The following is a 22,707-nucleotide window of genomic DNA, read 5'->3' as shown; positions in this document are numbered from 1 at the left end:
GTACAACTGTTGACCTTCCAAAATTTGTCACGACATTGGATGGTCTATGCGATTGGTGGGCTCAGAGATGTTGGTCGTTGAGAGCGAGACAGGGCCTGCGGAGGCCGGAATTTTCCGAAGTACTGGTCCTGTATGTTTACAGTATAGACTTCAGAATGGTGCAACAAGGTACAACAACACAGTAGAACACAGTGCAGCGTCTCTGTTCACGCAGGAGGACAACCGAAAGAGATCGGAAAAAGAGGTGGGCGTTGATGTTGGGGCCGCGTTGCGCCATGTTGAGGCCAGAGGCCAGGAAGCTCGAGCCTCAAGAAAAGAAGAAAACACACAGGTGGCAGAGCTGAGCGGGAAGGAAGGAGAGCGGTCAGAGACGCCATGCCATATTGATGGTCTATATAATATTATATTGCTCCGAAGGAATCGGTGTTCAAGCCATCCAAAGAAGCATGTTATATTGTATGAGTGAAGTGCGCTGTGCAGGGCCGTTTCCGGGCCGTTTCCGGGTGATTTCCAGGTCACGGGGTCTGTATGCGGCGATGATGTATTGTTGTCGCTGCTGTGCAATACCCGAACCTCATACCTCGGATCAACCAGAAAAACAGCCCGATCAGACCGCCACCGAATTTAGGAGGACAGAGCGAAGCTTCGCAGTCACGTTATGCTTCAATAATGATAATGCGGAGACGCCACAACAAAGAGCGCCCCGATCGCGCCTCCGTATGAGTGGGGAAGAGATTGGGGACATCTTGTTGCAGCTGTTGCGGTCGAGTCGAGTTTCTTTATCTACAAAACGAAACATCACGCATTGTCTGACGAATGGAAGTCCCACGGCTATTGTCTGATGATGACGCCTGGTACCTCCGCACTACAAAGGTACTTAGGTACTCCCTTCCACCAGAAAGATGCTTTTGTTCTGTAGCTAGTCGTCGCCTCCTCGTGCGTGCCTGAAACCCCGCATCTTCTACCAATCCCTTTCTCCTCTCAATCCGCGGTCGACGGGAAGGACTTGCCACCAAAAGGTCAAAACCTGCCTCCCAGGCACCGCGTCCGCCCCTCTCTCTACATCATCGACAGCTTCATCTCCCATCTCGCAATCTCGCATTTCCCGTCGTGGCTCTCCCTGCTCCGTCGGCCGTCCCATCTCGAACTATTTTGACAAGGCTGTATCTGGTCCATTTCATCATACCCGAACGTCGCTACGCACTGACGTGCATCGGATTTGGACCCCGCCATCCGGATATATCTACGCCCGCAAACGGGATCTCGGTAGTCGAAGGTCAGTACCGGCACAACATCTGCAAGTAAAATCCCCATCAGCCTCAGTTGCCGCGGTTGTCTTGCTTCATGCCGAAACGGCGGGATTCCCGTCTCTTTCATTTCCTCTTCTGAAGTTCTCCCCGGCGTCTCAGGTATAAGGGCTGCACTGTCTTACTTCCAGTGGCAGTCCAATCAGCACCAGACTGCTTTCCCATGTGCAATTCCCCTTCAGTATCCACATACCTAATATTCTCCTCCTCCGGCCCCACACAAGCTAACTCTGCTTTTGTATGGTTCTAGCTTTCCAAGCTCCAGCCACTCAACGTTAGGCGCTACCTCTTAATTCCATCCTCAGTCCTCTTCTCTTCCCAAACTCATATGTCTTCCTCAGACACAATCAAGCAAGCAACCGAGACAGCACGCAGCAAGACCTCTGAAGCAATGGAGAAAACGAAACAACTTGCAGACGCCGCCAAGACGCAGCCCGTAGAAGCCAAAAATGATTTTCTCCACACTCCCTTCATGCGCGCAGCTCTTCCCTTCATAAACGGAGGCACGGCTGGTATGGTTGCAACGACAGTCATCCAGCCTATCGACATGATCAAAGTCCGACTCCAATTGGCTGGCGAAGGAGCCCGGACAGGTCCAAAACCCACTCCGCTCTCCGTGACGAAAGAAATCATAGCCGCTGGCAAGGTAATGGACTTATACACAGGCTTGTCGGCTGGTTTATTACGACAAGCTGTGTACACAACCGCTCGGCTGGGCTTGTTCGACACCTTTATGATCGCCCTCACAAAACGTGCAAAGGATAAGGGAAATAAAATCGGGTTTGTGGAGCGAGCTGGTGCTGGATTAGGCGCCGGTGGTCTCGCGGCAATGATTGGGAACCCTGCTGATTTGGCTCTCATTCGTATGCAATCAGACGGTCTCAAACCTGCTGCGCAGCGAAACAACTATAGATCAGTTATCCATGCGCTTACCAGCATCGCCAAGACGGAAGGCGTTGGCGCATTATGGGCCGGAGCAGCACCTACCGTTGTTAGAGCCATGGCGCTAAATTTCGGGCAGTTGGCATTCTTCTCTGAAGCCAAACAGCAGCTGAAGGATACAGCTTTGAGCCAAAGAGCACAGACACTGAGCGCGAGTGCCATCGCCGGTTTCTTCGCTTCCTTTTTCAGCTTGCCGTTCGACTTTGTGAAGACGAGGTTGCAAAAGCAACAGAGGAGACCTGATGGAACTCTTCCATATAAGGGAATGTTTGACTGTTTTAGAAAAGTAGCAAAGGATGAGGGTTTGTTGCGGTTCTACCGAGGGTTCGGTACCTACTACGTTAGAATTGCTCCTCATGCGTAAGCTTATGCCCGAGTTCCCATTCGAACTGCGCAGCTGCTAATACCATAACACAGGATGGTAACTTTGATCGTTGCCGACTATCTTGGATTCATCACAAAATGAAGAGCCAGCGCATGTTGATGATTGGGGCAAAATGATCGAGAGGAGAGTCTGATCCACGATTATGTGGAAAGAGTCCTCGTGGAAGGAGTTGGATGAAGTCGCGAGCGGATCACGTGTTGAATATCTCTGGAATGGTTCTGTTGGGCGTCTCTCAAATTGGTTTTCTGCTGTTTGGGCTATACATGAACCGCACCATAAAGTATACCTCAATAAAGTATGCAATAGCTTTTGTGGGCCAGAACTCACTTGAGTGACCAAGTAATGCAAATGCCCTTGAATTTCGAACCGTGAGACGGGCCTGACGTGAGAGACTTCTTTCAGTCCAGTGTACCGGTATTGCCTGTAAACCAAACGCCTTGCTATGCATTCCCAAACCCGATGGTCGGCTCGTCATACTAGAGACGTCTTCCCGTAAGCGCCGCCTGCAGCTTTCCTCATCTCGAGAGCACGCTTATAAGGAGGGGCGGTGGGCGGTTGCACGGGATCGAGCGTAACTCGGTCCTTCGGGAGATGATATGAAGCATCCGCATCGAAAGCAGAAAGATCTCCACAAGCCAAAAAAGGTGCTATCCATCGCCCGTTCTGACGAGCTTCAACTTCGTCATCAGGCAGGGTGACCTCGACAACAGTATCCGCCATGCCTGCTACTGGTCTGAAACTGCTGGCTGACCAAGTACCCCTTTCAGGGTCCTGCAGAGTTGCAGGCGCCAAAATGGGAGCTTGCTGTGCCTTCATCCTTGCCATCTTGTCTAGTCGGTCGCCGACTCCCATCGGATCCTCAAGACTAGCTTTAAATCCATCAGGCGGAGTGAAATTGAGACACACGATAAATGCCTCAACACTACTCGCCCGACTTGATCTCGGCTTCGCGACCACTACTCTCTCAAAGAAGATCTTTAACTGTGCAAATAGCAAATCGACATTCCTGCCTCTAAATATCTTGGCGACAAACTTCCCGCCTGGGCGGAGGACGCAAAGAGCAAGGTTCAACGCAGCGAAGAGGAGTTGCGACTGCACGTATATGTCAAGATCATGTAGGCCTGTGACATCTGGTGCGCCATCCGAGAGCACGAGGTCCACAGGGTGCGATGCGTGTTGCGACTGTGAAGTAGGATCATATGTGGGGTCGAGAGCACGGAGAAGGAGAGGAATCGTTGCCGGGTGGGTGATATCGGCTCGAAGAGTTGTGATCCCCTGGAGGGGGCTCATGGGTTGAAGATCTATCGCAACGATCTTGACATCTTTGCGAGGTTTCAACTCGGGGGCCTCCTCTACCTCCTCTTTTTGTGCCTTTTGTAGTTCGGCTGCTGAAGGCTCAATTCCGTATACTTTGAGCAATTGTTGCCGTAGCTTTTCTTGTTTGTCCTCCCATGCCGTCCGCCCAAACTTCTCCCCCTTGATCAAGACTCGCGATAGGACTTGGCTCCAGCTACCGGGAGCAGCGCAGAGGTCAACGACACGGGTGACACCAGCGAAGAGGTCAAATTCTGGGAGAGAAGTTTTAGTAGAGGCCAACTGGAATTTTTTCGGAAATTCGGAGTGTTACCCTCATCTAGCTGGAGCAGCTTGAATGCGCTTCGCGCACGCCAGCCTTGCTCCTTAGCAAGCCTGTAATAAGCATCACGCTTGTCTTTTGACGACTTGCCCATATTGACAATTGTTTATGGGCACGGTACGGGTAGCATCGCAATTGTGCTGGTGGAGGAAGACACTGTAGTGCGCGAGGCTGTACCCCGTAGGTTTTCGCTCGCGCTATCTTAGACGAGGCTGAAAAGGCGCTAAAGTTTTCCCTGCTGAAACTTCAGGCCGCCTAGGAAAAAACAGCCTTGAATATACAGCTTTGGATTTAGGACGTATTTCACATATTCAAAATGGCTCCAGTTCCAGAGCAGAAGAAACGGTCACGGCCGGTGCCGACTTCAAGTCAGCGGTCTAAAAAGCGTCAAAAGACAGGGTCTGCGCCAGATGCCGTACAGAAACGTCCTGTTGCGTTGGATGCCCTGCCGTGGAATGAGGTTGAAATGCCGGATATGTTTGAGGATGCGGAAGGATTCTTTGGACTTGAAGAAGTAGAGGGTGTTGATGTTGTTCGTGAAGGAGGTACTGTTAAATTTGTATGTTGTTAAGGAACCCCTCATTGGCAAATACTTACTATCTCCAGGTGTCTGCCACGGCTCAGGCGCCCGATTACGATGACGAATTCGAAGGGTTCTCAGACAATGATGAAGTTGAACCTGAAAAGGAAGCTCAAGTTGATAATACAAAGGCAACAAAATCTGCGAAGGAGAAGAAGGAGAAGGAGGAGAAGAAGGAAGAAAAGAAGGTCAAGAAGGAAAAATCCAAAAAGCAGATGAGCGGAACCGAAGAAACATCGCATCTATCTTCAAGTGAGTTGAAAACAAACGTATTCAAAGTCCTTGAAGAAGATGCCGCAAAAGAGGAAACAGACGTGTCGGCGTGGGCAGAGCTGGACCTATCATCAATTACTCTCTCGGCATTATCAAAGATAGGTTTTGCGAAACCGACCCCTATACAGTCAGCCGCGATACCGGAAATTCTTGGAGGTCATGATGTTATAGGAAAGGCGTCAACGGGATCAGGAAAAACGTTGGCGTTCGGCATACCGATACTAGAGAGCTGGCTTGAATTATATGGGGAATTGGACGAGGAAGAGAAGAAGAACACCAGGCCGCCAACGGCTTTGATATTGTCCCCTACCCGAGAGCTGGCGCATCAATTGACCGAACATATCAAAGCATTATGCGCTGAAATGCCAAATGCTCCATACGTTGCGGCTGTCACAGGTGGTCTGTCTGTTCAAAAGCAACAGAGACAATTGGCGAAAGCGGACGTCGTGATCGGTACTCCAGGTCGTCTTTGGGAGGTTATGAGTTCAAGCACAACTCTATCCCAGTCGTTTAAGCAGATCAAGTTTTTGGTGATTGATGAAGCGGACAGATTACTCACTGAGGGCCATTTTAAAGAGGTTGAAGAGATCCTCAGCGCGCTTGACCGACAAGAGGTTGCCAGCGAAGATGATGAGGAAAGAATTCCGACCCGCCAAACTCTAGTATTCTCTGCCACCTTCCATAAAGGTCTACAGCAAAAGCTGGCCGGGAAGGGGAAGCAGGGTTTAATGGACGGCAAGGAGTCGATGGAGTATCTTTTGAAGAAACTCAACTTCCGCGAAGATAAACCCAAGTTTGTTGATGTCAACCCAGTCTCCCAAATGGCAGAAGGATTAAAAGAGGGCATGGTTGAGTGTGCTGGCACCGAAAAGGTATTACATATTCCAAGATGGGGAGTACTTTGCTAATAAAACTTCAGGACCTCTATCTTTACTCCCTACTTCTTTACCATCCGAACCAGCGCACGCTGATTTTTACGAATTCTATACATTCCGTCCGACGTCTGACACCCTTCCTGCAGAATCTTAATCTCCCAGCACACGCTCTCCATTCTCAGATGGCACAAAAAGCCCGAATGCGATCTATAGAGCGGTTCTCATCACCAAAGGAAACGGGTTCGATTCTTGTCGCTACGGATGTTGCAGCCCGAGGGCTCGATATTGGAGGAGTCCAGCTTGTCATCCATTACCATCTCCCTCGCACGGCGGACATGTACGTACATCGATCAGGACGTACAGCTCGCGCCGAAGCTTCAGGGTCCAGCATTCTGCTCTGTGCTCCAGAAGAAGTCGTGGGTATGCGACGACTTGTTGCGAAAGTGCATGCACAGAATGCGATCGCAGGTGGAGGCAACAAGTCAAAGTACTACATGAGATCCTTAGACCTGGATCGTAGAGTTGTTGCAAGACTCAAGCCTCGAGTGACTTTGGCCAAACAGATCGCAGATAGTGCCTTGGCTAAAGAGAAGAAAGGCCATGATGATGATTGGGTGAAGGCTGCGGCAGAGGAGCTTGGTGTTGATTATGATAGTGAGGAATTTGAGGCAGCTAGTGGCGGACGAAAGGGGAGAGGAACTGGGAGAAAACTGAAGGAGAAAGAGGCGAGAGCTCTGACAAAGAGCGAATTAGGAGCGCTGCGTGCGGAATTGAAGAGCCTTTTGGCTCAGCGCATCAATGTTGGTGTTAGTGAGAGGTACTTGGCTTCTGGAACAGTCGACATCAACGAGTTATTGAAGGGTGCGAAGGGTGATTTCTTAGGCAAGGTGGATGGTATTGGCATGGAAGTTTAATTACCGTAGTCGACAAAATACAAACAGGACTTCAAGTCATCCCTTTCTAGCCTGAAATCCCGAATAACGGGAAGATCCATTTGAGGGTAGGCTCTGTAGCCAATGAAGGGTTAATGGAAATATACTCTATGACAAAGGACGGGTTGGATACGAATATTTCCCTTAACGTGGCAGGTTGAACACAAAAATGCAGAGTTCTTGACCATCAATCTCGAAGGAATCGTGATGTCATTGCCCCTGGTTAGTCATTATAGGGGTCCATCGCTTAAATCGCGTCGCGTGTAGCTGCAGACGCGACTTGGACCATACCTTTGGTATCTTCATCAAATTCTAGCAACGCCGTACATGCTGATCTATGTCTGCCGACAGCTCCAAAAGTCAAAATGCCTCCTCGAAAAACTATCAGCGCCCCGGCAAACCGTGTCTACAAATCCTCGGTACCTCTCAAACAGATCAAATTCCCCGAACCAAAGAAGCGCATCACATATGGGAAGAAGGCATCCAAACGAATTTCAGAACCGGCGCAAGACACACTCACGCAGATGGATTTCGTGAAACTCAATCAGTCATTTGAGGACGACGATGAGGATTTGGATAGCTATGAAGAGGAGGCGGAGAAACGAAAGAAGAAACGCAGAAAGACAGAGGGAGATCAGCCCTCCTCGGATTCAAAGTACCATACGCAGACTTTGACTCAGTTCGTCCGGAGTTTCACAGAAACAGAAGAGGAGGAGGATGATGATGTCTTTGACGTTCCTAGCTCCCCACGATCCTTGGGGCTTCGGCGCAAAAACGTCCCTATAGCTCCCGAGCCAGCCAAATCCACAGTACGAAGTCCTTCAAGAAGGAAGAGCGCCCCGGGGAATATGGGACCCCCACAGACACCACATCGAAAGCTTGCCCAGGAGATTCCATCATCTCAGTCTCCAGTAACACCGTCGTCATTGCACTCTCGAACCTCCCCACTCAGACGTTCGCCATTGAAAGAAAAGTCAACAAATATTCCCATTCATTTCTCTCCTACTCCAAAAGCCCCGCCAACTTCTTCTAAACTTCCCAAGCTTATAATCGAGGATACCTTTGATACAGCAACAGAAAGTCAGCTAAGCCGTATCCCGACGACTCCTTCCAAAAGGTCAAGCCCTCCAAAAACGGTCAGGTTTGATGTACCAGATGCCAGGTTTGATGTACCAGATGCCAGTGTTGAGGGTGTAGCTGCTTCGCCAACCTTGAGGAAACCTTCACAAAATACGTCATCTCAAAGGCCTTCTAGTCAAGCAAATTCGAAATTTGAAATTCTAGATTCAGACGCCGAGAGTGAGGTAGAAGAACTAGAGGATGGATACCTCCCAGGCGCGGATCAAGGCGAAGACGAAGAACCCGAGTCATACTACGGTCACATAGGTGTTGAAACGCAGTTAGAGGCAGAAAAGCTTCTTGATTCCGCTCATACTGAGGAATCTCAGGTAATAGATGATGAGCCAATAAGGGAAGAGTTAGGAGAATCTCAACCCATGGAAAGCCAACGCCTTTCAACTCAACATGTGAATTCTATGGCGCCCCGAACAGCGGAATCTGACGTCTTCATCTCTATCCATCCTCAGAATATCACAAAAATATTGAATCGAACGAAAGATCACGAGTTCCGCAAGTGGCGTCTGCCACCCAGTGTTTCTCGAATGTGGATATACGAGACTGCGCCAACATCTACGTTAAAATACATGGCAGTAATAAGCCGAGAAAAACGCCCGAAGGAGATTCTAAATGAGAGTGGAATAGGAAACGCAGATTTCAATGCCAAGCCTAGTGACAGTTCGAATTATGCGTACGAGATCCTGGAGCTTTACCAACTTGCAGATCCTCTTTCATGGGCCCAAATCCACGCCAACGGGTGGCTTAAAGTACCGCCAACGAAATGGTCTTGGGTAAGACCGGCGGTGCTTGATCGTCTGGTGGCCAACCTGTTGCCACCGCTGTTCACTCAGCCTTCAATAGCTCAAGTTATCCCGCCCTCCTCATCTACGGACACACAAGAGGCCGAGGCACAACTACTTAGCGATATATTGCAATTCACACAACCGGCGACCAGTTCTGGAACTCGTTCGACTCAGGCCGTCAACGAAAAGGACACTTCCTATGAGGAGTCCCTTCCTGCGACCCGGCCAGAAACCCCTCGGATTGTTCGCTCGTCACAAGCATCGACTGTAGATCTCACCCAATCCCAAACACCGAAGAAACAGAACCTGCCTGATGTCATATGGGAATCGCCCACACGGCCAGTCCCTTCGAGTACGCCGCTTGAATTACCTACTCCCCGCCCTCAAGAATATCAGGACTCAGACACTCCTATACCGTTCTCACTGCATTCTTCGCAGCTACTGACTAAAAGTCAGATGCTGCCAGAGAGTCTGATAACCGACAGTGTACCCAGACCTCCTCTATTCATACAGGATTCCGATGCGGAGGATTGAATACTACGGCCTGAATAGCTCAGCTGGTCGGAAGCTTTAATTTCTCTTTCGAGCACCCTATCTATACATCACCTCGGAATCCAAGGTTCATTAAGGATCCGGAACGTTATCATAGTATATTATATGGCTGCTCGATGGATACATATCAGAGGAACCCGGCGTGACCAATGTGTGTGTATATTTCCAGTGTTGAATTGTTCATACGTGGAAGAGGCTGAGGAAGTGCAAGGCATGCCGAACCCCAAGATATGCCTTGGAAGACGCATGACTGGCCAATTCCTGAGTAGTATGTTGTACCTTTCCGTCTGGCATCTTGAACCATGCTGACACTTTGAAGTGGATTGCCTAAGATGGTTTGAAATAGCATCGAACAATTGCCACAGACTTTACTATCCTTCTGAATGCTGGCTTCACACTTTCAGCCATTGATGAATGGGGGCCATCTCGAGCCGTAAAAGAGGCTCCCAATCGGGCTGAGAACCGGGAGCGTCCGATGTTCCTGCTCGTCAAGGTAATAAAATCTACGAAATCTAAAGCAAGGTTCACAGGCGCTGTAGTTTTACCGCCTTTGCATCAGACCGCTGTGGGTTATCCGCTAGATGTAGGAATTAGATGGTGGTTGCAAACCTGATAGGCATAAGGCAAATCAGTCGTAGTATGTATGGTCAGCGGCAAATGCAGTCTCAGCCGCATATCGAACTTGTGTCAAATACCAGGTATCTAATGAGCTATGGTTTCACAACTCCCAAATAGATATCAGGTTCAAGTTATGGTTCGCTGATTGATGTTGAATGGTGCAAGCAGCGCAGCTCGTGTATTTCTCTACTACTCTGTGATACATTGAGCCAACCCCTCCTTTGATGATTATTCCACGGAGTCAAAGATAATGCCCCAACTTAATGATCCACCCCGCACCGGGTTTTGCCCCCCGGGGAGAAGGGTGGGGGGGGGGGGGGGGGGGGGTTCGAGGCGTTTATACTAAGTAATTGTTAAGCATATGCTCTGCATAAGCCCTAACTTGATTCAATTGAAAGTTTAAGTAAATAGCAGTTTCCCATATGCGATGGGATACGTTAGCTCTGGTATCATTATTCTGAACCCATTATTCATACATGAAGCCCGTAATTGCCAGTAAGAGGTATAGTACACATGTCTAACACGAAGCCGCCCGCCCTTTTTTCCCTATTCCCAACGCCTTTCTAACGAGCCGCAACAATCGATCTCCGAATCGCAATGATCTTGCGGATATCCGTCTTGTTGTGATCTTCGGGCATGTACTCGCCACTCTGGATACAGAGCACCTTCATCCTGCGATCGTATCGGAGACCCGTTAGTAGCTTGGGCGTGATGAGGAAGTATTGGCTAGTGTGCTCCTTGCACGCGATTTCCACCATCCGCTCGTGGACCATGCGCTCGTTGCGCGGGTCCATGCCTTGGTTGATCTCGTCGACGACGCGGAAGGGCGCGCGTGCGAGGGACTGGAGTGACATGAGGTAGAAGATTGTAGAGACCGATCTCTCACCACCGGATTGACGATGCTGGTCCAGGATTTGGAGGCTTTCGTTCTCTCTGCTATCGGTTAGAAGTGACTCACCATCAATAGTAGCAAGAAAATGTCCTACCTGAATTTGACCTTGATCTGGATAGCCCACTGATCGAAATCCTCGTCCTTGTGAACGCTGACCTGGCCGGCACATCCGATTTGCTCAAAGTTGTACGAAAACGCATCGCTGATCTCCGCGATGAGTTTGTCAAGCTCGGGCTCCCACTTGCCCCTGATCTTGGCGATATGACGGCCATATCTTTCCAGTTTTTCTTCGGCTTCTGTGATCTTATCTTTTAACTTATCAACCTCCTGTTGACGTTTTTCGAAGTCTCGAATTGCATTTGGATTGTTGGCGTGTATGTATTCAAGTTTCGATTCCTCAGCTGCGATTTCCATTTCAACTGATTCGATGGTCAAATCGGGAGAAAGTTTCGTAAAGTAATCCATATCAGAAGGATCGGCCTCAGCTGTGATTGCCTTGCAGACTTTCAGAGCCTTGGCTGCCGTATCATGCGCAGCCTTTGCTTCTCGTTCTACCTCCCTGACTTGCTGTTCTTCTTCCTCGAGTCTCTGAACGATCTCTCTGTTGCGTTCTTCAAGAGATTCCACATCAGACCTAGCCTCGATGAGTCTGATTTCGGCTTCAAGCAGCTCCTCGTGGCATCTCCGGATATCCTCCACCCTCTTCTTATATTCGAGTGCTTTTGACGCTTTCCTAAGGACAGCGTGGTCATACTGGGTATGGAACATTTTGAATCGCTCGCGAATTTCATCACCTTCCTTTGCCTTCGCCGCCAAGCCCTCTTCCTCGCGCTCTGGTATCGATTTAGTCGAATTCGGGGGATACGAGCAGCTCCGTACTTACCCAGTGTTTTTGGTATCTGTAATTGCTGTCCATGAAGGTGCTGGCGGTGTGCTTTCTCTTTCTTTATGGCGTCCTAGAAAGATAATCCATGAGTTACTAGTATGAGATGTAAGACTGGTTTGACTTACGACTTCTTCCTTAATGTTCTGAACAGCCTTTTCCAGCGCATCAATCTTGATTCTTAGTGGCTTGATTCTCTCCTTCAATTCCGAGAATTCTTGATTTAAGGTGTCGATCCTGCCTTGTATCTCACGCTTGGCAGAGCTATCAATAGGACGATCCGTCCAGAACCGTGCGGCAGCAACTGACCTCGTCGTCGTCGAGGTGGCTTGAGATCCGTACTCTGCTCGCACGTTAGTTCTATAGCAATGACTTCCAACCACCCAGACACGGCACTGTGTCTGGAGCAACGCGTTGTGTTGTTCTTCGCTGATATCCCGAAGTGAGACGGCCGATTTGTGGATGGCTTTACTACCACACAACATGGATAGTACCGGCTCCGGGCCGTCAATATAGTTAACCGCCCAGTCATCAAGACCAAATCGTTCCAGCTGCGAATTAGACAGAGGAGGAGAGCCGTAGGCGGCTATTGGGTCTTTGGAAACCCGAATCGAGACATCAGCGAGCTTCATGGTCCCATATAAATGGTCGCTAAGCTTTTTCATATCATTATTCGTTTGAGCCGTGATAGTCAAAATATCGGTTTTATTCACGAGTGATTCGATAGCACTTGTATATCTCGGGTCCTTGATAGAGCATGAAATGAGAGGAGGCCCGTAGACTTCCTGTTCAAAGTTTCCCTGATTTTCTTGGATCCACTTCCAGGCTGCTGCCGTGTCTCTAGATAGGTTCTCAACTTTGCTCAACTGTTGTCCTTCCTGACTGTCGAGAGCAGCTAATTCCTGTTCGGCGGCCTGGATCTCGCCACGGGCTTTCCTTCCGCGATCCACAAGGTCCTTTTCTTGAATTCGAAGTTCTCGCAATTCGGCCTCAAGTGAGCGACCTTCACGTTGTTTTGCGCTCTGAATATTCAATTGTAAGCACCGCCCTCAGAATTAAGTTGGGATCAACTCACAACTTTCTCATTCCACTCAACGCTATTAAATTCAATTGGCTCCTCTTGTAATCGAGCCTTCAGCTCCTTTATCTTCTTCTGAATTCTCAGAATGTCCTTCCTCCTGAGATCTTCGGCCTGTCGCTCCGCTTCTGATTTCTGCTCGATATCTTGAATATTTCCGTCGAGCTTCTCAATTTCCGTCATAGCCAAGTCAGCAGCTCGCTCCGCCGTATGAAGGTTCTTCTTTCGCTCCTTGACCACCGTGTTGATCCGCTCTGCATATTCCCGCTTATGATTGACTGATTGTAAAGTGGGCTCGACTTGTGCTCTTAAATCCCGTAGACGACCCTGTGCCTCCTCCTTCTTCTTCTTGAACTCCAGATGCTGGAGGCGAGCGGTTCTATATTCCACAAATGGCACCGTCTTCTTTAGCAACGCAATCCTGTCTTGAATTTGATTTCTCTCTTCCAATCTTTGGACTTCAGCACGCAGGCCTTCCTGGCGAGTCTCTTGAGTTTCCAAATGCTCTTTATCTCTCGCATGTTGTTCCTCAAGTTGCTTCTGATCTCTGCGAAGCTTCTTCAGTTCTTCGTGCCACTCTAACATTTGTTCCGGGGCTGCAGCTCTTTGAGTCTGTTGCAGCAATTCAACCGGCGATAAAGCTGCGAATTCAGACACTTTATCTTGTGGTAAGAACTGGCACAGATTGTCGATTTGAATGCTCAAACTCCTAGTCAACATTTGGACAGCCTTCAATGACGTTTTTCGCCCATTCAACCACCACTCACGACCGTTCCCGTCCCGAATAATTTTTAAACGGACAACATGATTCTCCGGTTCATGGCTGCGCCGCTGTAATTCGACTTCCACATATGCCTCTCCCAAACCATGCTTGACAAACTCTCCAATCTGAGTAGCACGCCCCAGATGCTGTGGGCCCCATCCTAGTCCCAAGCAAATCGCACATACTAATGAGCTCTTGCCCGTGCCGTTTGGTCCGATGACCATATTCAGGTTTGGCCCCGGCAAGAATTCGGCACTCTCGTAAGTGACAAAGTTGGTCAACTTGACGCGGACGATTGCACCTGGTTGAAACTCGCTCTCTCCGTTCCTATTCCCATTCACAGTATATCGGGGTCCATTAGTAGGGGGCATGCTGGAATCGTCTGGTTCTGAAGATCCTGAGGGACTGTCTCGGTCATAGCCATTTGTGCGGGCGCGTTTCGCTGAATCGGTAGGAGTTGATCTGGGCGAGCTTCCCATGCTGTCGGCATCCTCATCATCTTCGATTTCCGATCTTCGCCGCCGATGAGGGGTTATACGCGACGACATGGTTATTCGTTGACGTTTCGTTGTCTCGGAGAAAAAGAGGTATTGATAGACACGATAGAGGTAGAACGCGACGCGTCGGAGGGGATCGCTTCCGATTATATAAGCGAGGCATTGATTGAAACGACCAACTTCACTTCCTCTCCCTTTCGATTCGAAGTTCTTTGCAGAAAACGTAAACGCCCTCTCATTGTCGAAATCAGGAATATCTGGATTGTTTAATGCAGTTTGTTATAATGGAGCTGCTCCGCCTTTTGTTACTCGTCCTCTGGCTCAGTGGCATCGATGAATGTACTTCGAACACTGCCTCTGGTGCTTGCAAATTACCTGGGTACTGAGGGATAATGGAGCGCCTTGTGAAAGTTAGGATATCTACCGACTGGGCAGTTGTTGGTAATTCTGGGGCGCATTCACCGTCATCAAAATGCTCGGTTTGTCCAAAGCTAATGTTCAAGTCCGGGGGAAGTGGATGATGAGGCCATTAAGCATTTGGCACTGCACAGAAACTCATCATTCCCACTCAATCTGCATGGAGGTAAGTCTACCTGATCATAATTCAGCGGATGTCTAATCTTCACCACTGCGATAATGGTCATCATATGCAACCTTGACCGCCAACCCGATGCATCCATAGTTATCCAGGCGACGTGAAAGATGCTGCTTGCGGCCCATACTGTGGCATTTTGCCTCGTCGCCGTGGTAACACAGCCTGCTAGAAGAAGCGCCGTGCTGGAGGGAGATATGGTCCATTTCCAATGCAGTACTTGCAACTCCCGGTACTTCCATAGATGTATAGACAAGTGCTCATCGACTTGACGACAAATTTTAGAACTTGGTATATCTGTTTCATTCATTATTCCATTCTCTGTACTCATTGTACTCTTATGCGTGGAATGTGTTGTCTTAAATACAAATAAATGCGCGTGGTGATTCCTATAGTCAGTTCTCGAGATGATGCATTCCTGGATTCGGCACGCATAGCACGTGGAGAATCGGCCAATGTCAACAAACCATCTGCCACAACGAAAAACTTCCCACAAGCAAACGTTTTTTTTTTTCACTACTTCCTTGACAGATACCATCAGTTCTCCTCACTCCTATCAATCCCTTTATTACTTCCACTGAGGGCTAGTACTACTACATTCATTCACCGAGGCTCCTCTAGTTTTACAAACCTCCCTAGTCAACACGTATTGCTGGGAGCATATTCAGCACTGGTTTGTACGATCTCTCCTGTTAGCTGCATATCAAGGGCTTAAAGATTAACACTGGATATCTAGATTTTCCCAGTTGCCTCTTGAAGGCCCGCGTCGCGTCGCGGCCGTGGCCTTGGCATAGCTGTCTATGATCTAGGAACACATTGCACACGAGCACTACATTATATTACCTAGCAACGAGACTGTTCCTAGTGCTTGAGAGGAACTCCGCGTTCTGGGCGCGTCATTAGCTCTGCCCGAGTATCTGGTCATGTTGTTATAAATGCGAGAGGGATTAATTGTAGCTTCCAACCATGAGCTATCAACCACCCCCTCGACCACCAACGCGTCGTGCGCCTCTTGGAGAAGCAACCAGTAGGATCAACAATACGCAATATCCCCCGGATATACGCTCCTCGAGAAGTACCCTAACTCCTCGCCATGAAAGTTTTAGACAGGACGGCTTTCTCAAGGTTCGGAATGTAGCTCCAGACTCACCACTTTCCCCAGAGGATCATCACCCGCTGCGAGGCTTTGAGCGAGAAACATCGGCAAACCCCAGTATGGCTAATCCGCGTCTTTCGGCTATACCTAAGGACTACCCTGGGCCGGATTCCAATCGTAATTCCCAGATATCGACCGTCTCAACCAATGCATCGGACGGCAAGCGCATCAAAGCATGCATTGGGCCATGGAAGCTGGGGAAGACATTAGGAAAAGGAGCAACTGCTCGAGTGCGACTGGCACGTCATGCATACACGGGGCAAGAGGCGGCTATCAAAATCGTTCAGAAGAAGAACGCGCAGATGTCACAAGCTGGAAGTCTAGCTGCTCTCGATCAAGTAGAATCCAGCTTGGCGGACTCTGAAGATGGGTTTCGCAGAATGCCGATCGGAATAGAAAGAGAAGTGGCTATCATGAAGCTCATCCAGCATCCGAACATCATGAAGTTGTACGATATATGGGAGAATCGCACCGAGATGTAAGTGAAAATACGATCCCCCCCGTCTCTGTTTCCTTATCTAATTGCCTAAAGATACCTAGTGTTAGAATACGTGGACAAGGGAGAGCTTTTTGAACATATTACGGTGAACGGGCGATTGGATGAGGAGGAAGCCATGAAGTACTTTCGACAGATCCTCAGTGCAGTCGGTTATTGTCACTCTTTCAACATCTGCCATCGAGACCTGAAGCCAGAGAATATACTGTTGACAAAGGGAGGTGACATCAAGATTGCTGATTTTGGAATGGCCGCTTTGCATCAGAGCCCCGATCACAAGCTCAAAACTTCGTGTGGAAGCCCGCATTATGCCGCCCCAGAGCTGATACGGGGTTCAACTTACCGTGGCGACAAGGTTGATATTTGGAGCATGGGTGTTATTCTTTACGCCACTCTTGCTGGAAGATTGCCCTTCGATGTTGAAGGAACTGGTAAGGATTGGATCGGTCCACTTCTAATGAAAATTAGGAAAGGGTCATATGAAATGGCCCCAGAGTTCAGTCCCGAGGCAGCCAATTTGATCTGGAGAATTCTGCAGGTAAATCCCAGGGATAGAATCAACTTGAACCAAATATGGAGACACCCTCTCGTGAGGAAATACGATTATCTGGACGATTATGGAGCAGGTATGAGTCCACAGTCCCCTGATATAAAGAGCTGTGGGCGCCCAGTTCTCCGTAGGAGCGATATCAACAAGGAATTGCTGCGGCATTTGAGGTCTCTGTGGCACAGACTTACTGAGCAAGAACTTGTGGATGCACTTTTGAGCGGCGAGTAAGTTCAAATATTTGGTATTAATTGACTGGAAAAAAGTACATTAGAAGCTGACTAGAAGCTTGCAGGCCCAATGATCAGAAATTGTTTTATAGTCTTCTCCTGAAATACAGGGATGCACAGCTGGAGAATTACACACCTGATATTGGATATTCTACAAGTGATTACCATCATGTTAGACCACTTGCTCTAACAAAGGCATATTCAACCCGACAATTCCCTCAACCCAAATCGGCAGGTCATGGACGCCAGATTTCGCGGTTCACTGTCATCAGCAATGTCGCGGAGACAGAACAGAGCTATGATCCATTCAAAGCTTCACGTCCTCAACACCTCGATTCAGTTCGGGCAGCAGACAGAGCTAAGATAACCATCCATCGCACTCGGCCAAGCGCTCATGAGAAAGATGAGATGATGAATCCACTAACCAAACCCCGACAATTATCTCATACTTCCGGGTCAATAGCAAGTGGCAGCGATCGTGGCAGGCTCCTGAAGCTTGCGCCTCCTCGTGGCTTTACTTCACGTAGTTCTTTAGCTAGTTCTACTCGGAGTCGGAACAGTGCCCCATACATGCGAGCCCCCGTTGGACATAAACGAGGTGTCGATTTTTCACACCTTCGAAGGCGATCTGGCAGTAGTCAGAGGGTTGCATCTGCGCCATCAGCTGGAGCTTTTGAGCGTCATAGCAACAACACAGAGGTAACTGATGACGGTGGCGATTTTCTACACCCAGGAGGGGATACCCCGCCTTCAACACGATACATCCGCTCAAGGAAAGCTCAATCAACAGCGGCTCAACCTTTATTATCTCTCACAAAGCCTGCTCGTACGAGCCAACTATGGACAGATGACGTTCGGCAACTTAGTACTAGTCTAGCCAGAGATTGTGATGAAGCCTTCAATCGATCATCCGTGGTATCAAATACTGAAACTCAAAGAATAAACAGCAAGCCATCTGCCGTGTTGACACCTAAAAGAACCCGACCATCTGCCGGCCAGTACGCCAAGCGTACATCTTTGAACAATCGACCTTTACCTCCACCTCCTGCTCGATCGGATTCGGTCAAGATTGAACTCATGCAGGCCCGCATCCAGGCAGAACTTCGAAAAACAACTGCTGGGGACGAATCACACGAATATCTTGACCGGATGGTGTCACACATAGACCGTCTCATACAACCGTCGTCGTCCGCATATACTTATACTAATCACCGAGTATCATCCGCTCCTGTGGACAGCAGGCACGCAACATCCAGTCGGCATCTGCCATCGATACATGAAGTACGGAAAGAAGAAGATTCACCTCGTCGACCAACAGGTTTTGACAAATTCATGAACCAATATCCGAAACACAGTGCCAAAGCCAGCCGTATTGCATCAGCTCCTGAATCTCGATACTTAAACGGAGATTTTACAGGTAATCGTTTTACTGAACTAGACTCTAATGTAAGAGACACCATCCGCGTGGTCGATCAGTCCTCTCTAGGTAGCCCAGTCAAGATGCCGGCACCGCTCAAGATTCGGAAAAAGAGCTCTCAAGGCGCAACATCAGTTACAGTGGGAGGAGGTACTGGAATCGGGTCGGGCAGAGGTTTCTACTCAACTAAAGACGGCCAGTCAGGACTAGAACCTCTGCAGCAAGATCATGCTGGGTCAAAGTTGGACGTGAGACCCGATCTTGGACGCATCGATGGAGATTGTGATGATGATCAATTCGCAAATGAGAGCAATTCCAGCACAATTGTGAGAAAGAAGTCAGGCTGGTTCAAACGCAGCTCCAAATCTGGGGATGAGCAGGACTGGAGAATGTCAAGTGGAGGATTGAACGCTAACCCGTCCAAGTCATTAAGTAATGACACAGCACGAACCCAGCTCGACAACGTTCCATTACCTCCAAAGAAGAAGGGCTTCAGCTTCGGTAGGCTGTTTAAGAAGCGTCCTTCGAAGACGGATATGAGACTCGGTGGTAAGTATAGGCAGGCCGGTTTCTCTTTGTGGCAGACCACTTATATATCAACAGACGATATTTTCGATGATAATGAAAGTGATGAAGACTCAAGTGCCGAAGCCCAAACCCAGTCCCATATCAGACGGGCCACTAACAACGGAAACTCTAAACCTCGACAAATAGAACCGCAGAGGAACTGGCTAGCAAAACTCTTCAACGTCAAGCCTGCCTCGAAATTTATCTGCTTTTGTGTCTCAAAGCGTAGAGCTCGGCAGGAGATCACTACCATCCTTAAGGAATGGAAACGATACGGGATTAGAAATATTCAGGTAGACAAGGAGAGAAATGTTGTGTTTGGGAGAGTGTCCGCCAAGAACTGTAAGTTGATCCAGAGCCATGGCCGCTTGCACACGGAGCTCAGCTGACAATTTTAGATCTTGATATCAAAGAGGTTGCCTTTGCAGGGGAAATCATGACAGTCATCGAACACGGAAAGCGATCTCGTCTTAGCATCGCACGCTTTACGCAGGAGAGAGGTGCTGCCAGTAGTTTCCACAAGGTTGTTGAAACCCTGGAGACCGTACTCAAATGTCGTGGGATGCTAGTCGCGGATGAGCGGAAGAAGAGAAGGATGGTGAAGACGTTGAATTCTGCTTGAGGCATTGGTTCTCCCCCACGGCGGCACAGTCTTCGAAGTCAAGTGCTTTGAATTGAGCATATGCCGCCTTCCATTCCTTCAAGTAACACACTCCGATTCTACGGCTTGTTATCTGCGCTTAAAGATCAACTTGATTGCTTCCTTTCTGAAAGTACTTTTCGGCCTGGCCTCAAAGTTGGAAGGTTTGAATGGGTATCAGTTTGTTGTTGCATAGCATTTTATGCATACGAGAGTGTGGTTTAAAGTCTAGAAAGGGGTTTATAGCAGATGTAGGATAGATTCATTTGGAGAGATGAAAAGGGTGTCGCGGCGAGAGAAGGCTATTCTTCACCTTGTACAGTTTAATGTAACTCAATAATAGAAGGCATTTGATCTTGACCTGAACTTGAGCTTCATTTGTTTACTCTTTACTCTTTAAAGCCATCCCCTTTACCTCCTTTTCCATGTTTCCGACTTTCTCCGCAGTCACGTGATGCAAATCCCGACAGCTATTCCCGACGAAGCTTCCGGAAGGCTGGGGATGAGGCTCTTAAATCTTGCCTGGTATCCACAGTACCTCCGACGTGTACAAAAACCTTCATCAAGAAGAACTCTTGTCCTGAGCCTTCAATTGACCCAATTCCGCCTCCTTGACATTTTTTTCCGGGGTCCTATATTCACGATGATGCTCCGATCGGCACGAGGTAGCTCGGCGCTCGCAGCGCCGCTGTCAGCTGCCAAACCGACATGTGCTCGTACCGTCGTCATATCCTCAGCGGCTTCAACGGCACCCCTCTCGAGCACTTCAGCCTCTGCTGCCGGTCGACGATTACTGCACAGCAAGGGACGTTCTTCCTTGGCCAGCTCCGCATCATCCTACAGACTCTCCCAAGCTTCTTCTCAACCCCGCTTCGCGAGACAATTCCACGCAACTGCATACAACATGGCCGAGACGAGAACCGAGACGGATGCGTTTGGGGAGATTCAGGTCCCAGCGGACAAGTACTGGGGAGCACAGACGGAGCGATCTTTGGAGAACTTCAGGATCAACCAGCCTCAAGACCGCATGCCACCGCCCATCGTCAAGGCGTTTGGTATCTTGAAGGGTGCCGCGGCAACAGTCAACATGCAATTCGGACTTGGTACGCCTCTCTATTGAAGAACTAGATGAGGCATGAGCTTACGATTGACAGACCCAAAAATTGGCAAGGCTATCCAACAAGCCGCTGCTGAGGTAGCGTCACTCAAGCTCATCGACCACTTCCCCCTCGTTGTCTGGCAGACTGGTTCCGGAACCCAATCCAACATGAACGCCAACGAAGTCATCTCGAACAGAGCAATTGAGATCCTCGGTGGCAAGATGGGTAGCAAGAAGCCTGTCCACCCCAACGACCATGTCAACATGAGCGCATCCTCAAACGATACATTCCCTACAGTTATGCACATTGCGGCCGTCCTCGAGATCGAGAACGAGCTGCTGCCGGCTATCAAGTCTCTACGAGCCGCCCTGCAAGCTAAGGTTGAAGAGTTTGAAGCCAAGAAGATCATCAAGATCGGACGAACCCATCTGCAAGATGCCACCCCCTTGACCCTCGCGCAGGAATTCTCAGGATACGTTGCGCAACTCGACTTCGGCATCAAGCGAGTGGAATCCTCCCTTCCAGACCTCCGTCTCCTTGCCCAAGGAGGAACTGCAGTTGGTACCGGAATCAACACCTACAAGGGCTTCGCCGAGGCCATTGCTGCGGAAGTCAGCAAGATGACCGGCACCGAGTTCAAGACCGCCCCCAACAAGTTCGAAGCCCTGGCCGCGCATGACGCCATCGTCCAAGCATCCGGCTCTCTGAACACCCTCGCCTCGTCCCTGTTCAAGATCGCCCAGGACATCAGATACCTCGGTTCCGGTCCTCGTTGCGGACTGGGTGAACTCGCCCTGCCCGAAAACGAGCCTGGAAGCTCCATCATGCCCGGAAAGGTCAACCCAACTCAATGTGAGGCTCTGACTATGGTCTGTGCGCAGGTCATCGGCAACCACACTGCTACAACCGTCGGTGGCATGAACGGACAGTTCGAACTGAACGTGTTCAAGCCCCTGGTGATCAGAAACTTGCTTCACAGCATCCGGATCTTGAGCGATGGCATGCGCAGCTTTGAGAAGAACCTGGTGGTTGGTCTCCAGGCGAACGAGGAGAAGATCGCAAGCATCGTTAAGGAATCGTAAGTCCCCTCCCCCTCGTCCATTGCTCTGATATCCCGAGACGGGGCTGACATGGATATGTACAGACTCATGTTGGTTACTTGCCTCAACCCCAAGATCGGCTACGACATGGCCAGCAAGGTAGCCAAGAACGCGCACAAGAAGGGCCTGACCCTGAAGGAGTCGGCCATGGAGCTGAAGGCCCTGAGCGAGGAGGACTTTGACAAGCTGGTCCGGCCGGAACTGATGATCGGGCCCGCGGAGTACAAGGGGAAGCAATAGATGTGCGGCCGAGGAAAAGCGGTTGAAGGGAGGAGGGTGGGGTGTACTGTAGCCATAGCCAGCCAGCCCACTAGCAGGCAGCGCCTTGTTTGGATAATCCGATATATTCAGTGTCAATAGGAAAAGGTAGACAGAGATAGTAGTGTGTATAAACAAGAACCACCCCCCCGAATACCCATCCCTCTGTTACTACTACAGTAGTAGGTAGGTAGTATCATCGAACAAAATCATACCATGAGATAGATACCTAGGTAAGGCCCGGACATATCGCGCCTCTCGCTACCTTACCTTACCTTACCTTACCTTAAGGTACCTTACCTAGCAGCCATCCTAGCCCACCTTACCTGTCAAGAGAGCCAGGCCAGGGTCTAAAAATCAATAACTTCGCACGCCATCCCACCCGACACGGCAATCCCAGAAATAATTGCCATAGCGCTCCCGACAAGTCAGTGTGTGCGTGCTGCTGCGTGCTGCGTGCGTGCGGCGGCGA

The 22,707-nt window shown here is 49.4% G+C and overlaps 7 protein-coding genes across 7 annotated transcripts; 5 read left to right on the top strand and 2 right to left on the bottom strand.

Annotated features, from left to right (window-relative positions):
• Positions 1–1,611: 1,611 nt before the first annotated feature.
• On the top strand, positions 1,612–2,780 carry M430DRAFT_34161 (hypothetical protein). Its single transcript, XM_024866501.1, has 2 exons — positions 1,612–2,609; positions 2,667–2,780. Exons 1-2 carry the CDS (start codon positions 1,636–1,638, stop codon positions 2,713–2,715), a joined length of 1,023 nt encoding a protein of 340 aa, XP_024722357.1. The 5' UTR covers positions 1,612–1,635; the 3' UTR covers positions 2,716–2,780.
• On the bottom strand, positions 2,766–4,364 carry M430DRAFT_118467 (hypothetical protein; the record flags this gene model as incomplete). Its single annotated transcript, XM_024861708.1, has 2 exons — positions 2,766–4,202; positions 4,262–4,364. The coding sequence occupies 2 exons, from the start codon at positions 4,362–4,364 to the stop codon at positions 3,106–3,108; spliced, it is 1,200 nt and encodes a 399-aa protein (XP_024722356.1). The 3' UTR covers positions 2,766–3,105.
• Positions 4,365–4,530: 166 nt separating this feature from the next.
• Positions 4,531–6,953, top strand: M430DRAFT_40975 (hypothetical protein). Its single transcript, XM_024867448.1, has 3 exons — positions 4,531–4,829; positions 4,877–5,995; positions 6,043–6,953. Exons 1-3 carry the CDS (start codon positions 4,587–4,589, stop codon positions 6,910–6,912), a joined length of 2,232 nt encoding a protein of 743 aa, XP_024722355.1. The 5' UTR covers positions 4,531–4,586; the 3' UTR covers positions 6,913–6,953.
• A 293-nt stretch (positions 6,954–7,246) lies between these two features.
• On the top strand, positions 7,247–9,806 carry M430DRAFT_222487 (hypothetical protein). The gene is made up of 2 exons (XM_024864665.1): positions 7,247–9,669; positions 9,748–9,806. Exon 1 carries the CDS (start codon positions 7,296–7,298, stop codon positions 9,381–9,383), a length of 2,088 nt encoding a protein of 695 aa, XP_024722354.1. The 5' UTR covers positions 7,247–7,295; the 3' UTR covers positions 9,384–9,669; positions 9,748–9,806.
• A 776-nt stretch (positions 9,807–10,582) lies between these two features.
• Positions 10,583–14,183, bottom strand: M430DRAFT_99360 (hypothetical protein; the record flags this gene model as incomplete). Its single annotated transcript, XM_024870177.1, has 5 exons — positions 10,583–10,955; positions 11,006–11,744; positions 11,795–11,867; positions 11,923–12,816; positions 12,870–14,183. The coding sequence occupies 5 exons, from the start codon at positions 14,181–14,183 to the stop codon at positions 10,583–10,585; spliced, it is 3,393 nt and encodes a 1,130-aa protein (XP_024722353.1).
• Positions 14,184–15,711: 1,528 nt separating this feature from the next.
• M430DRAFT_83631 (hypothetical protein) lies at positions 15,712–19,753 on the top strand (the record flags this gene model as incomplete). Its single annotated transcript, XM_024869613.1, has 5 exons — positions 15,712–16,358; positions 16,413–17,150; positions 17,219–18,471; positions 18,517–19,479; positions 19,536–19,753. Coding segments are annotated over 5 exons (3,819 nt in total), but the record flags the coding sequence as incomplete, so codon positions are not given.
• A 928-nt stretch (positions 19,754–20,681) lies between these two features.
• Positions 20,682–22,217, top strand: M430DRAFT_98966 (hypothetical protein; the record flags this gene model as incomplete). The annotated part of the gene is made up of 3 exons (XM_024870158.1): positions 20,682–20,880; positions 20,932–21,955; positions 22,022–22,217. The coding sequence occupies 3 exons, from the start codon at positions 20,682–20,684 to the stop codon at positions 22,215–22,217; spliced, it is 1,419 nt and encodes a 472-aa protein (XP_024722351.1).
• Positions 22,218–22,707: the final 490 nt, after the last annotated feature.

Source organism: Amorphotheca resinae, assembly GCF_003019875.1.
Source record: "Amorphotheca resinae ATCC 22711 unplaced genomic scaffold M430scaffold_4, whole genome shotgun sequence".
NCBI classification, from domain to species: domain Eukaryota; kingdom Fungi; phylum Ascomycota; class Leotiomycetes; order Helotiales; family Amorphothecaceae; genus Amorphotheca; species Amorphotheca resinae.
The sequence above is the reverse complement of the archived record's forward strand: the minus strand, read 5'-3'. Positions and strand labels throughout refer to the sequence as shown.